Genomic DNA, 16,494 nt, shown 5'->3' on the forward strand with positions numbered 1-16,494 from the left:
CAGATGGACAGAGCCTTGCAAAAGAAGGGTGTCAAGCTGGAGCACCAGCACATGAGGCCCAGTGAAAGATCATGGTGGCTTGGACTTCATGGCAATGGAGATGGACAGACAAGGACAGATTTGACCAATATTTAGAAGGTTGAATCAACAAGATTTAGAAATGTTTAGATTTGGGGGTGAATGAGCTTTTCTTGCATGTTTCCTGCGTGAGCAATTGGACAGATGATGATATTATTTACAGAAACAGAGAACAACAATAGGGGAGCAAGTTTGGAGAGTTAAGATGATGAGTTCAGTTTTGCAGACATCGAGTTTGAGGTGTCTATGATGTATCCAAGTGAAGCCACTGAGCCGACAGTTGGATGCATGGGTTTGGAGGTCAACAGCAAAGCCTGGATTGGATTTGTATTTTTTCTAGGTGGTCAGCACATAGATGATGCTGGGAGTGGATTAGGTCACTTAGGGAGATTGTGTAAAATGAGAAAAGGGTTAGGCTCAGCTGGGTCTTGGGTAACTTAAAACGAAGTAGAAGGAGTTAGAAAGGAGTGGCCGAGTGGGGGCGGGGGGGGCAGGTGGAGGACTTGGAGTGTGCGTTATCTTGAAAGCCAGTAGAGGAGGTTGCTTCAAGGAGGCGTGGTCCATTGTGTCAGACGCTGCCGAAAGGTCAGGAAAGGAGCGGGGTTTGCAATAGTTGGGTTTAGCAACACAGAGGCCACAGATGAGATTAGCAGGAGAGAAACTAGGAGAGAAAAGTACAATAAAGCATCTGTCTGGTCTTTGTTCTGGGTTCCTGGCACAGAACTTCTAAACCCCCTGGTATGTCCCAAGTGACCTGAGTGTCTTTGTGATTCACGAGCCCCCAGGATCACATCTGAGTTTATGCTGACAACATGGATCCAGGAGGGGGCTGGTTACCAGAAAGACTCTGACTTCTGAGGATTGAGTTCAGTCACGTGGCCAGTGATTCAGTCAATCACACCTATGAAATGAAACCCCGATGACAACTCTGGACAGTGAACTTAGTGGAGCTCCCTGGTTGTGAACACATCGAAGAACTGGGAGGGTGATGCACCCTAATTCCACAGAGGGAGGACACAGAAGCTCTGCATCCAGGACTCTCCTGGACCTCATCCCATGTGTCTCTTCATTTGGCTGGTCCTGATTTACATCTTTTATAATGAAACTATAATCTAAGAATAGCACTTACCCGAGTTCCGTGAGTCATTTTAGCAAACTGCGGAACCTGAGAAGGTCAGGGGGACTCCCTAATTTGTAGCCAATAGGTCCGAAGTGTGGGTGGCCTGGGGACCCTGGAAGTGTGGCTGGCATCTGAAGAAAGGGTGGCTGTGTTGGGGACTGTGTCCCTGGCTTGTGAGGTCTGAGCTGACTCCACTGGTCAGCATCAGAGCTGTGCTGCAGTCCACCAGCTGATGTCAGAATAGGGGACCAGAACGTGGATGGAAGAATTGCTCACGTGAGAAGGTAGCATAAGGGATGCAGGCTAGGATGGGTACAGATGCAGGTAAGTTGTTGGGTTTGGTGGTGGGAAGTTTAAAAAGTTCCCCTTTGATGGTTCCATTTTCTCTGCTGAGAGGAAAGGGGTTGGAGGTTGGAAGTCTGAGGAGAGTAAAGAACATCTGAAACTGGGAGAGAACATTGACTGCAACGGTTTTCTCGATATGACTGACATTTGGAAAATTCTTTGGGTGGGCTGCCCTGTGCATTGCAGGACAGGCAGCATCCATCGTCTCTATCCATTAGATGACACCAGCTCCTCCCACGGGGTGACAACCAGAAGTGTTTGCGGACATTGCCAAATGCTCTCTGGGGGTCACAGTTGCCCTTGGTTGAGAACCATTGAGCTGGAGAAATACGGTAAGATCAACAGGCAGTCTTAAGGGCCCATTCGTGGCTGATGGCCACAGATGGGTGGACATCTGTCCACAGATGTCCACAATGTGTCTCTTGAAGGTAGATCCCTCTAGAGGAAAGGATGTCCTAACCTCGTCCACATCCTGGAGAAGCCTCGCCCTTCCCACCTTCTCCTTTTCCCGCCCTCCAGACTTACTAAATTAACAGTGGGCAGAGCCACTGTGGGTTAACGGCAGGCCCAGCCAATTCGTTCTCGTCCTTTCTCCCTTCATCCCATCCTCCTCCCTCCTCCCTCCTCCCTTCTTCTCTTCCTCTTTTCTTTAAGTCATTGGTACCATAGGTGCCTTTGGCTGGGGTTGGTGTTAAGACTGAGGCTTGGGGAAGAGGCTTTCCTTTAATCTCAAAGCCACTTTAGGCTTTGAGTTTAAACCACATGTTCCAGCTTGTTCTACCAGAAAGCCCTGAATCAGGAGTTAATGGACACCAGGCCAGTTCATCCAAATGTAGAATTCTATTTGCCATGTTTCCTTGTGTGTATAACTCTTTCTCTTGGGAACTCCCCAGGAGGGATGCTATGGCTGGATATGGGATCCATGGGTGCTCTCGCAACACCCCCAAACCTCCAATGAACCCGGACATATATACATAATTGGTAGGCCTAAGGCCCTGGCAGGTGGAACGTGGGTGCAATTCAAAAGTAGACTGCTGTCAGTTCTTACATAAACCACCCATTGTTAGCATCAGACCCCACAGGTTAGCTCAACCTCGACAAGACTGCTCTCGCTTCAGATGCCAGCCACCCAAACTTCTAACCAGCCTGCTACAAGTTCAGGGGTTCCCACGACCTCTCAGTTTCCATAATTCACTAGAATGACTCGTAAAATTCAAGAACATGCTATACTTACAATTACAGTACTGTTATAAAGGAATGTACACAGGGCAAGGTTCAGAAGGGGCCTGGACATGGACCTTCCAAGCCCTCTCCCTACGGAGTCAGGATGTCACCCTCCTGGCACCTCGATTTACTCACCAATCGGGAAGCTCTCCCAAGCCTCGGTGTCTAGAGTTTCCATTGGGGCTTCATTACATCCCCATGACAGATTGGATCACCGGCCATGTGATCGCGCTCCAGTCCGCTTCCCTTCCCCTCCCTGAAGGCCAGAGAGCTGACGGGTCCAGCCTTCCATTCACGTGCTTGGTCTTTTTGGCGACTCGCCCTCATCCTGAAGCCACCTTGGGGCCCACCAGAAGACACCTCACTAGCATAACTAAGACGCTCCTATCACGCAGAGAATTCCATGGTCTGTGGAAGCTAAAGTCGGAAACTGAGGCCAAAACTCAGACATATTTTTTACTGAACCACAGAGCGGGTTTGTGATCTGAATGATCTGGATGCTGAAGGTGGATCCCCTGAGAGCCTGACCAGATGTGGCTCTTCCTAGCTGCTCAACCCACTTCCTGACAGATACACCCGGAGCCAGGCTGGGAAACTGGCCTGGGCGACAGACAGTCTGGTTTTCTGTGCAAAACACTAGTAGCTTCATCCCGGGAAACGGCTAATACCCTCAAGGTATCCCGATTGTTCTAAAAACAGTTCAGCTCATAATTAAATAGCTGATGTATCAGCTTGGTAAGAGGTAGAATGATGCTTGTCAAAGATAATTAGAAAAATCTCAAGACTTGGTAAGAAACAGAACTATTTGCTAAAGCAAGTGATCCTAATTTCCGAGAAAAAGACTCAGAAGGAAAAATTCTTCGGCTGGTCTGGAAAGGGAAAAGATCTTAAGAGTTCCTCCAAATCAAAGAATTTGGGACCTACAGCTCACTCTCAGTGAGTGAGACTTGAGGCTACATCGTCTGACCCAGAAAGAGCCCAGGGCTCTGTACTGGAAAAGGGGCCAATGGGGACGCCTCGGAGGGTTTCAGGACATCTCCTCCTAAAGATGACGCCATCTTGAGAGGGGAGGGCTTGACAATCCAGGAACTCTAAGATGTGTTTCACTCCCAGGCTGAAGACTGATAAAATTAGGATTCCTTCCAGGGTCACTGAGACCTGGCTTTCGGTCAGTCTCAGCAAGCTTTCATTTATCAACTCAACAGATATTTACTGTATGCCAGGCTTGTAAAGCCTGGGAAAGCTACGTGGAACACGCAGGAACGGTCCTTGTCCTTCCGAGACTTAGGGTCTAGTGGAGAACACAGGCAACAAACGAATGGATACATAAAACAATTACAAATTGTAATAAGGACTCTGCAGAAAACAACTCAGCATAAACACTTCCAGGAAACTCATCGTTCACAGCCGGACTGAACACACCTAGTGGAAGTATCTTTCCACGTTGGATCCAATCTACCTCACTGTAATGTCCATACGTTCAAGCTGGTTTCACCCTTTGAAGCAGCAAAGAATCTATATACTGGCCTTTGACGTGACCATGTTTTTAACACTGGAAAACAATGACTAGAACTTTCCTGCCATAAATGGTTCCAGTTCTTTCGAGCATTATTTATCATAAAGATAAATGCATTTGAGTTCCAGCTCAGCCACTGGGAAGGTAATAGCTTCTCCAAGCTTCAGTTTCCTCATCTGTGACACAGGGATAATAATTTATACTTTGTAGGGCCGTTGGAAGAACCAGAAACCACATATGTATCACGTGGCACGAACTACCTACTACACCCCTCAATGTCCTGTCTTCCTTTCTAGAGATACAAATGAGTAGCTGTTACACCACCCTGAAAACGTGATGTCCAGGATTGGGTACAAGGCTCCAGCCATGCTGGCACTTAGACGAAACATCAAGGAACGATCTTGTCCTTGGTGTGGGCAGTCTGCTGGGGACTCACGGAGCCTTTGACAAACACAAACTTTGAACTCTGTTGAGACATAGCTCCCTATCAGCTCACCCTAAACTGGTGATCACCCTCTGATGCACAAGCAAACCATGAAAAAAAAGGTCAAAGCTTTGCTAAAAGTCACTTAAAATAAACAGATAGAGCTCTCGAGCCCGACCATCGGAGGGAAAATGTATTCTGTAGTGTCCACAAAGTTCTGTGTTTATAAAATGTGTAGGATGCATCTGAACATGAGCTCCGAGCCTTGAACAGGGGTCAGAATCCTGCCCTGCTCGGTACCTGTGGAAGGTGAAGATGGTGCAGCTGCACTGACGGTGCCCAGGTTTGTCCACCGAGACACCAGCCCGGCCCTGGCCACGGCCCGCTGATAGTTGTCATAGAGAGTCTTTCCATACTAGGGAGGAAAACACAAAAGAAGCAAGAAAGTCATCCATTTGTCCCAAATAGTCTGCACGCAGTTGCACATACACATTTAGGAAAAAAAGTACTTCATGATCACTTTTTTCACTCCTTTCCTGATTTTTTTTTTTGGTAGTAAAGTTGACCCTTGAACAAGACTGGTTTGAACTGGGCGTATCCACTTATATACGTTTTTTTTCAATAAATAGTGTAAATGTATTTCTCTCCCTTATTTTCTTAATACCATTTTCTTTTCTCTAGCTATATATATATATATCTATACACACATATATGTGTGTGTGTATATAACAATCAAAATATGTTAATTGACTGATTATGTTATAGGTAATTCCAGTCCACAGTAGGCTATTAGTAGTTAAGTTTTTGGGGAGTCAGAAGTTATACTTGGATTTTTTGACTGCGCTGGGGGTTGGCGCCCTTAACCCCTGTGTTGTTCAAGGCTCAACTGTATCAGCATTTCAGTAAATTCACAAATTGTTTTTTCATGTGTTAACTAATTTTCCAGATTAACAGAATCAGTTAATACTTTTACCTAGACATCAGAGAGAGCTTTAGCCACACAATTCTGATTACATATGTCTTTATGTAATTCTACACTTTGTGTATGTAATTGTACCTTGTGTTTCTTAATTACACACTAAACCTGCAATGCTCTCCGTGAGTAAACAAAGATCTGAAAAGTCTCATGTGAAAGTAAACCCATGATTCTCAGGTTGTTGGAGAGGTCCATATTTCTATCCCTCTCACCTATTTAAAAAACTCAATGGGCAAATAAATAAGCTAATATCGGTGGCATCGACCCATTAAGAATGTGTCAGCTGTTTCTCAGAAGCACAAAGACTGGACCGAGGTCTGGAAGCCAGGTGGAAAATTCAAGGGAGGGTGGAGTCCAAATGCTCGCTCACCTTGGCGATCCTTATTCCCGTGACCCACTGGTTTAGAGTTCTTTCGTCGTCACAGCAGAGATACTTGATATACTGGGACTCCTTCTGAATTTGAGGATGCTGGAAAAAAGTCATTTCAAGCACTGTTTATAAACTCTTTATTTGTTAGTGTCTTTCAAAAAAAATTTGAAACTCTAACAAAGTATGTGATTTCCTGAGAAGGTGGCAAAAATTACTGGGAGTGATTTTAGGATTAGGAAGAGGGGTACTTTTAAAACGGGCTACATTTGGAAAGGGTTTAAAAAATTTGGGACATAGTTTAGCATAAGTATCTCTTACTATTTATCAATAGTAATGTTCATTTCTGCTTTTTTAACCTTTGAAAGCTTTCACACCTATCACGTCTCTATTCCATAAGAAATTGGAGTCATTTCTCTGTTTATCAGATAAAGGAACTTACCTGATGTAATTCTTATGTCACAGAAACAGTAACATTTTTGTGACTCCCAGTCAACCCTAGGGTAATTTCTGCTACAAGGAATTATCCTTTCTTAACTGTCTACTACTCAAATGGGCCATTTTGGCCTCTGGATGGTTGGCCGGGAGAAGGAATATTTCTGTCTATTCTCAAGAGGCAGTGACTTTGGGTGCTGCACCAGGGATCATCAGGCCTTTTGGGAGCTCACAGTGACCTGGGCAAGCATGAAGGGACAGAGAGACACAGGTGCCTGGTCACACAGCTCACCCTGAACACCTCTTTCTTAATCATCATCGCCTTTGTAATTTCTGTTTGATGCCCCTAGTCCGACAGGCTGTGTGCTCCATGAGGGTGGCAACCACGCCTGTCAGTCACTGCCCAAGACCCCCTAGTGCTCAGCACATGGCCTGCAGCATGGTCATGAGGTGGAAGTAATTGTTGAAGGAAATAAACAAGATTTCTGCTCAGCCAGAAGTCACGTGGTCATAAGGTGAAAGGCAGGCCAACAAATCTAGGTTCTAAGATGAGCACCAGGTGAATTTTCATTAAAATTTTTAATAGAAAAAAAATTACCAACATAACCATTGTCCGTGTGCGTACACGTACGTGCATGTGTGCTACTTCTTTCTTCTTCTTCCATGTCTCAGGAGTTTGTTAATCCTTCTAGGATAGGCATACATTGCTGGTGGTGCCGAAAGTGTAATGGAAAGCCAAGAGAGCTAGAAGCCATCTTCCGTGTGCGGGAAAGAAGCCAAGCTGTCCATTTCCTCTTAGGGTGTCGAACAGACCTCTCTACTTCGCTTTTGCTTTCAGCTTAATCACCAAGCCTCAAGGAAACTATTTTCAAAGTTGATCTAAAACAAGGGCACTGTGCCTTGAACTTCAGTTTGAATCTGAGACACAACATTTGGATGAGTCACCTCGCTGGTCTCTCTAATGACCCGGCCGGCAAGAACCAGCGGTCTATGCTCAGAAAGAATAACAAGACCCATGCAGACTCTGAGAGCTCGATGAGAAGTTAGTCATTTTTGGTTCCAGAAATGAGAAAACTGAGGCTCAGAGAAGTTACTCTGTAGTTTACCCCATGGTCCACTGGAACTTTAGAATCTCTTGTCTTAAACTCTAGAATTTATGCATTTATTAAGCCAAAATTTCAGACTCTAAAGATACCTCAGAAAATTCAGAAATTAAAGAATTCTTTTCTTTGGTCTTTTGAGTCAGTTGAGGAAAGTATGCCTTTATACTTTTATATCGATATGGACTGTTCCTTTTATTGAGCTTTTTCAGCCCTCAGAATTTGTGTTAGCATCACTCTAAAAATGGTCAATTCCTATTTACTTAGGTGCCACAGGCTCCCCCTCTCTCCCAAGGGCGGCAGCTCCACATGGGCTCCTGAAAGTTGCCTGTAGTTTTCCACCGTGGCCGGAAGATGGCAGCAAACGCTTTTGAAAGGCTGCTGCACATTTCCTTCTCATCAGGTTCAACGCTTCCTCATTATTCTGAAGGTTAGATCTTGTTTTTGCAGATATTTTCCCAATAATCAATCTCTTTGGAGTCCCTTAAAATTAAAACTATCACCTCAGACAATGTGTCTCAGTTGCAGAAAAGGACTAATTAACTCGAAGGTCATATTGATGAAAAGTACACTTCAACTAAGGACTTATTCCCTGGATGGAATGTGACATTCTCAGATGTCTGCAGTGGTCCCTTCAACAGTCAAATTCGCAAAGCAAATTTTACCAAACCCCCGTCTTTCAGCACCAGAAACGCAACTCCCTAACTTAGAACAGCGCTCTCGCTCTGTCACCTATGACAGGCGAACTTGGGGCTTCAGCAATCGAATGCTCGTAATCGTCCTGACAAAGCAGCTATTTTTTTTTTTTCTGAGAAATTAAAAAAGTTGATGTTGTTACCTTGGCCTCGTTCTATTAAAATTTTTTTGTTTTGTTTTGTTTTTGGGGGCACGTCACGTGAGGACCAGGTTCCCAGGAACAGACTGTCACTCGCATTGAACTTGTCGTGCAACACACAAAGCAACCATGTAGAGCTATCCGCTCACACAGCGCAATGAACCATTGGCAGAGTAGAATGCGGGCCTCCCTTAGACAATATGGCTTTTGAGCATGAAACAGAGTCAAGAACTCTTGAACCTGCGTTCCAACAACGGCTCCTCCTATGATGAAGAAGCAAAGGTACAGACCGTGGTTCATGTTTCCCAACACGAGCGATATGAGCCTCACTGATTTCTTTACACTGCGTAGGTATTACGAACATATACGGCATCAGATGACCTCGCAGGTCTCTTGTAATTCTCAGACTTTGTGGTTCTGAGATGGGCTACCTAGTGGGCACGAGACTCCTCCCTGGCTCCCTTGTTCATGCAGAAACACTCTCGGCTCCCAGGACATCATATAGCAAGTCGCTGTGCTGTTTCTCCTGTCACGTCTCAGGACCTTGCTAAGGGGTTTACTGCCTAACTGAGCCTTTTGTGAAAAAACTATTTGCAAAGGGGTTTCGGGAAAAACGCTGGTTCAGTGCTACCGGCCAGACTCTTCCTCAGTTGGATTGATTGTTCCTGACCATAGAAAGAGAGACGCTCTTGTAGGGCGTGCAGCACAGCACACAGAGTTTGGGGCAATCGCAGAATGTTACTGTTAAAAGGGAACTTCCAGATCCTCTAAACTTACAAATGAAGAAACTGAGTGCCAGATGGGGTAACCCATTTGTCCAAGGCCAAGGGCGGTGGCAGAACCATAATTAGAACCAAAGCCCCACACATTCAACAAATATCTCTGGATGCGAAGAAATATACTAATGCTGAGGTAAAGAAAGATGAGTAAGACAGGCTCACATCATAATTAGCAAGGGGTACTGCTGGGGAGACACACGCAAACATAAGATCACTGGTAAATTTCATAGTAAAAGACTAAAAACAGAGGCGGAGAAAGACTCTTTGGAAGAAGCGATAGAATGCTGTAACACATTTGAAGAATATCTAGAAAGTCTACGTGGCTAAGGCCTGGGAGCCATGGAATGAAGAGGCGGAAAATAAGATAGGAGTTCTAGGGCTGTGTCAACCTAGCATCTAGACTTCTCTCCTAGGCAGTGGACCCATGAGACATGCTGAAACAGCAGAGTAATACAGGCAGGAACCGGCAGCTATGAGGAAGGTGGGCCTGGACCGAGGGTGAACAGACAGAGAGAGGCTGGATGAGAGATGTCTCTGATGGATAATCAGAAGAACCTGATGGGCTGGATGAGAAAGGGAAGATAAGGGACTTCGAGGATGATTTCCCCATTTCTAGCTTGGAAAAAGGGTCTTATGGGTTTATTTGTGTTTCCTCCGAAGGCGTTGACATCCAAATTCCTGGTATCCGTGGATATGACTTGATTTGGAAATGGAATCTTTGTAGATGTAATCAAGCTATGATGAAGTCATATTTGATAAGGGTGAACTTTAATCCAGCATGATTAGTGTCCTAATCACACGGAGAGAAGATGGCCATGTGATGATGGAGGCAGAGATTACCACAACGTGGCTATAAGCCACAGAATGCCAAGGATTGCTGGAAATCACCAGGAGCTATGAGAGAGGCATGGAACAGAGTTTCCCTCCCAGCCTTCCAGAAAGAAGCAACACTGCCAACACCTCGACTCTGCACTTCTGGCTTCCTGAACTGTGAGAGAGCACATTTCTGTGCTTTAAAGTCACTCAGTTTGTGGTACTTTGCTGTGGCAGCCTCTAACTGACACAATGGATGATGGTACCATTCACTCTGAGGAGTTTGTGAGGGTCAGAGAGGAGTGAAATCGCCATCTCCCAGGTTATGGTCACAAGGTCATGGCTCAAATTCCAGTCTTTTCGACAGCAGCCGCCATGCACCATGATAATCAGGAAGCTCATACCAAATATGAAACTTGTGGGCTGGACTTAGTGTGTGTCCATGGAATTGTGTGATCTCTTAACATGATTTTTCATATCCTGAATTCCTTTTGCAATGTATGTTCGCATTCTCTGAATTCTGAAAATCTGCTCATCCTAATGAAGTATTTCAATGTCGAGATTTTTTTTCACAGTACATAGAAAGGGAAACAAGTGATCAAAATGTTCATAAACAAACTGAGTTCTCCAAACCATGATTTTATTAATTTACTTAGCAAATTAATAAAAATTTCCAATATTTTGGGAAAGAACCGATAAGTATGCTCAAGAGTGAAATGAATGGGTTGACTGCACATGAAGAAACTGGCTTGAGGACAGAACTGGTCACTGTTCTGAGAAAAAGAGAAATGCACGTTCTGCTGGGTTTGTTCACGACCCTTGTCGGTTCCTGCATCCATCAGGCCTGCTGGCTTCTCCACCTCTGAGCCTTTTTCCCCATGGGGGAGCGGGGGGGCGGGGAGGGCAACTCTCTCCTGAGACCTAGGCCTTGGATATGGGGGTTTTAGAAGTTCTAGTCCAACCCCCTGGGTCTTAGCAATGCAGCCCAGGATAACCTGTGACCCGGCCTGATAACGCGACTCAAGCTACGATTCTAGGACTTAGGCCTAAAAGTGTAAGTCAGCTCCAGAAACCAAGTTCTGCTCACGTGTCTAAGTCCACATCCTGGACACCTCTAGGTCTGAGGTCTCATCTTTTCCCCGCCAGACATCCCTGCGCCGGCCTCCGAACCTGGCCCTGCGGTGTGGGCCCTTGCTCCCTTGGACAACTTGCATCCTATCTGTCCACGCCGAAGGGGATTTCATCACCAGCTAAGTGCCAACTGTTGATGTTCAGTTGGGGCACTTTCTAATGCTCTGAGTGCAAACCTTGACTGTGCCTAGGGAAAACAAAGATTCCCAGGCCCAAAGCCTGGATTTCCAACAAGCTTCCTCTGAAGAGTCAGGTTACTGACCAGCATTTCAGAACCTGTCTCCAAAACCTTCTCCCTACTTAAGAGATGAGCCACGCCTCAGAGAAGAAGTGCTTTGGAACGCCCCAGGCGAAAGTGAGGGCTTCCATCTTGGTAATTTCTCAGAGTCTCAGGATTCCAAACAAGGTCATGAGGTCAGATAAGAACACAACAAAGACATAGTTTAAGGGCGGCTGGAGGTGTGTGCAGGTTGGGGCTGGACAAGAAAAATATTTTGTGTCCTAGGAAACTGTCTGAGAGAGCGGCCTCTGAGCCACCACCTGGCTTTTCATCCTGGCTCAGGTTCCACATCTATAAACTAGTAAGAATTATGGCTCTCGCCTCATAGGGTTGATAAAAGGATTAAATGAGTTAATATACGAAGTGCTTAAAACATTACAATCTAGAGGCTATGTAAGAGGTTGTCACTATTCTCATGACCTTTCTTATGCCAGAGACAGAGAAGTAGGTGCAGGAGCCTGAAGCAGGCAGGACATTCTCCTCATCCAGCTCTGCCTTCTGACCCAACAGGCTCCACCTCAGGGCCTTCACACTTACTGTTTTTGTTCTTAGACTTCTCTTCCCCCAAGTAATTCTTGTTCCCTCACTTAACCGACATCTTTCGTTAAAGGTCACACCCTCGGAGAGCCTTTCCCTGACCACCCCACTCATAGAAGCCCTGGCTGCAATCTTGGCATATCTGTTCTTTACCCTGTTCATATCTACCCACAGCCTTATCATTCCCTGACATCACAGTACATATATATATATTTTTGTTTGTGTATCGACAGTTCCCTCACACTGAACATAAACTCTGTGACAGGGACAGGGATTATTGTGTGTTTGGCTCACATCCCTGCACCTGGGACGGTGCCTAGCGGATAGTTGGCATTCAATCAATATTGCATAAACGAATGAATAAATCAATCCAGCTCTCTCCCTTCCGCTGGTCCCTTCCCAGACATCATCCTGGGGCTATTCTGTTTAGGGAAGATTTCTCAACAGCAGCACTGCTGACATTTATGGGCAGATAATCCTCTGTGGTGGGGTTTGCCCCATGCTTTGCAAGATGTTTAGCAGTATCCTTGGCCTCTACCCACTAAATGCAAATTGTTAACAGCCTCCCACCCCAAGTCATGACAAACAAAGATGTCTCTAGATATTGCTAACAGTCCCCTGGGGGGCACAAACGCCCCTGGCTGAGAAATCACCAAGTGAGCGTCCGGCTGATTGAGTTAGTATAGTGGTTATTATCATTATTTGCTATGAAAGTGCATGCTCAGTAATGACTCGAAGAGGCCTGTGAACGTCTAAATGAAAACCACACATTATCCTGAGTCCTCAGTGAAGGCAATCGTTTCAATCAAGTGTTGTTTGATAACTATAATAATAAGTCATAGTGTATGTGCAAGGAGGGGTCACTTGGAAGTTAAAATGGTAAATAAGATTGAGCTCAATTATTGTATTTGACTAAGAGAAAAAAAAAAACAACTGACCATAGACCTAAACTCGGCATTCTGTAAACATATAAATAGACCCTCAGCACATTATATTTATAATTACCTGTCTACTTCTCTGAAAAAAACAAAGTAACAATTTTGTATATATAAATTCTTCCTCAGTGAGTTTTGAGGTCTATATTAAACGTTTCTCATGTGCCTTTTGTTCTTAAGAAAAGTCACTTCCTGACAAAATGATAGGAATGTAGAAGATTCGTGGTTGCCAGGGGTTAAGGGTTGGGTTGGGGAAGGGCAGGGGGGTAGGGCAGTGGATGTGGCTATAGGAGTGGCAGGATCCTTGCGGGACGTTTTGAATCTAGACTGTACCGATGTTGATATCCTGGTTATGATACGGTACTAGAGTTTTGTTAAATGTTAGCATTGGAAGAAGCTGGGGAAATGACCTCTGTATTATTTCTTACAACTGCCTGTATAACTACAAAACTAAAACGTTTAATTAAAGAAGAAAAGTCATCGCTTTTGGACTGCTGCATTTTTTAAAAGACAAACGGGAACAATACAGGGGAATGGGCCGGTCGCCTGTGCTCAGTCAGGGTTTAGGGAATGTGTGGACGCAGGGGACATGCGACTCCTGGATTAAGAGGTGTGTGGCAATAGCACACTGGTGTGGGCGCCTCTGAAATGACAGCGGGGTTCATGATCATCTCCAGTAATGTGGTCCTTCACAAGGACCATTTGTTACTGTAACTGTATGTTTGTTACAAACGTAAATGTAAGTGTCGTCTCTTATTTGTGAAAATATACTATAGACTTTGAACCACTTTATCAGAAGTGACGGCTTCGGCAGAGAGCTCACGCATGCGCACACAGAGCCCAGCAGCATACGTCTCTAGAAACATTGTGTTGGTGACTGACCTACAAAGGGACCTCTCCAGGAACTTAGCTCGTTAACCTGCTCTACAACTTCCATCCCGGATGGAAAATGAGGCAGCCTGATGCCCAGAAAGGAGAAATTCTGCACACAGCCTTGCGCTGTGTCTCGTGGAATTAGATCATCTACGCTCTAGTGTAAGACGTGGGGGGCGGTGGGGGGAGGAATTTATGGTGTTTGAAGCCATGGCATGGCCAGAACAGCTGCAAAAATTCCTTCAAGCCATTTCTAGGAGTCAGTTGTTATACTCGGCAGATAAAATTTTGTTACTTCTGCCCAAACTTCCAAAATACGGAACTAAAGGAAACCTTAGCAAACATTTGATAGCACTAGTCCCCTTTGATGATACATACATTGAAAAGTTTCAAGACCCAGTAATGCTATTTTTAGAAAAATATATATTTTTTGTATTTTCTGTATTTTTCTAGGGAATCTTGTCAAGTTCTAATTTGTAAAAAACTCCTTAATGTAATAAGAGTTCAATAAATAAAGAACCGAAAAATGTATTCTGTTTTATCAGTAGACTTGTAAATGACATTTGTTCAACACATGAGGCTTTCATTTTCCTAAGTGATGAGGAAGCCCTGATTAAAGTTTTAGACTCAGAAAACAAGTACTAGGGGAAATGATCCAAATGAGTAGAAATGTTTTCCCCTTTCCTATTTTGGTTTAAAATAAAAAGTTTATTACATTATACCTGTGGTTAACTATATAACATTTAACATTTTTTTCCTTAAAAGGAAATATTAACTCAAATTGCTTCCAGATATAAAGTAAGGACTTCTCATAACATACCTTTAAAACAAAGCAGAAGTCAGTGGGTGCTTTATATTTCATTTTACACTGAATCCCATAGTAAATGTTGACATTTTCAAACTGTATAAAACAGGCCAGATCTCGGGATGTCTGAAAGAGAAGGAAAAAAATAACCTTAACTGAGTTGACAGTTAATATTTTTCCAAGGTTGTTCTTGATGGCACAATTACAGATGGCATTTTAGTAGAAAAATACTGAATTTTAGGTAATTTATTGAAGCATCTACCATGTGTAATTTTATAAAAGCCAAGCTTGCGTTTGAAGACGTAAAAGGGTACACTCAAGGCAAAGCTGTGTGCCCCAGGCCCAGACGCGCTGTGAGAGATGATACTGCTGACTTAGCACCTGCACGTGGACTCACAGCGTCAGAGGGGACTGGTTGACCTTGAGACATCATTATCGATGCTGTCGAGACAAGGTACCGACCTCTTTGTCAGAAATTTCATTGTGGCTTTTGCCATTTTAAGTCAGTGATGGATTTCATAAGTGAGCCTTAAAAAAAAAAAAGTCCCTCTTAGGAGGAATGACGAGAGGTAAATTTGATGCTCAGTAAATTAGCACACACTTCATTCACTTCTTCCTGATGAAAAAAGGTCCCTTTCATGCTTTCTCCTTAGGGCTGGAGGTGTTGCTATGGAAACTGAAACCTCTCCTCCATGTATAATATGTTTGTGAAGACTGCAACCTCTAATCTACATATTTGGTTACACTTCAATTACAAATTTGTTCTAGTACTTTTTTTCCTCCATTGCATTCAATAATTCTTTACCTAGTTAGTGAATAAAGAATGAAGGGCAGAATCGCTACATCTCCGCACACAGTTATTCCTTTATATATGGTTGTACATTTTTTTCCTTGTACAATATTTTCTTCTGTATTTTCATACTTGATTAGACATGCTGCAAATGTATTCTCTGGCTCTGTAGCTAGTCTTTAACTTCTTGTTTGGCTCTTGGGGCATGAGGAATTAAGAATAACTTTATACAATCAAATCTGTTGATTTTCTCCATAACTTTGAGTTTTTTGTCTTGCTTAAGAAAGAAGGCTTTCCCCACTCCCAAATTATGAAAATAGTAATCCATATTTTCTTCTAAGATTTTTGTATTCCTTTTCCCCTAAATATATTTAATCCATATAGAATTTAATCTGGAACATGGTATGAGGTATGAAACTATATTTTCTAAGTGAATATACAATTATTTCAATGCTATTTATTGAATACCACCTTCTTTCCCCACTGCTGTAAAATCCTCGCTTTAATTTCCTTCATATTAGATGGCTCTCTGTTCATCTGTTTGTCTCTACCTGTCCTACTTTTATCTAATATTTTGACATCTTGGAGGAAGAGTTCTTTTTCAGTGTTCTTCGCAATTTGGGGGGCGGTGTATTTTGGAACAGTGTCTCTTTCTGATGAATTTTAGAATCAGTCTGTGAACTTCAAGTAAAGATAATCTTATTGAAATTTTTTCTTGGGCTTGAATATATCAAAAAATTTTGGGGAAAATTAACATCTTTCTCAGCTAGTAACATGGTATATATTTTTTAATTCAATTCTATTTCACTTTCTTTATTAAATTTTATATTTCATGCCATATAAGTCTTGGAAGTTTCTTGTTAAGTTTAATGTTATGTATTTCATATTTTTTGTTCCTATGCATGGAAATTTGGTATTATGCATATTGTTTGTATATATTGTTTAAGTTGTCCTATACTATTTGTTAAATAATCATGTCACCCATGAATAAAGAGAGTTTTGCCTCTTTTCCAATAACTGTACTTATTCTTTCTTTTGACTGGTTCCTCCATTCAAATGTTAAAGGCAGCAGTGAGATAAAGCACCATAGCCCAGCTCCAATGAGAACATTTTAAATTTTACCACTAAGTG

At 43.4% G+C, this 16,494-nt stretch overlaps 1 protein-coding gene across 1 annotated transcript in view; it reads right to left on the minus strand.

Annotated features, from left to right (window-relative positions):
• Positions 1 to 16,494, minus strand: part of APBB1IP (amyloid beta precursor protein binding family B member 1 interacting protein) — a 99,241-nt gene that overhangs the window by 10,934 nt on the left and 71,813 nt on the right. The window contains exons 12-14 of the mRNA XM_023537172.1: positions 14,589 to 14,699; positions 6,054 to 6,152; positions 5,008 to 5,122 (exon numbers count right to left, since the gene is read on the minus strand). Coding sequence (XP_023392940.1) covers positions 5,008 to 5,122; positions 6,054 to 6,152; positions 14,589 to 14,699 — 325 coding nt within the window. The remainder of the gene's footprint in view (positions 1 to 5,007; positions 5,123 to 6,053; positions 6,153 to 14,588; positions 14,700 to 16,494) is intronic.

Source organism: Pteropus vampyrus, unplaced genomic scaffold (assembly GCF_000151845.1).
Source record: "Pteropus vampyrus isolate Shadow unplaced genomic scaffold, Pvam_2.0 Scaffold180, whole genome shotgun sequence".
NCBI classification, from domain to species: domain Eukaryota; kingdom Metazoa; phylum Chordata; class Mammalia; order Chiroptera; family Pteropodidae; genus Pteropus; species Pteropus vampyrus.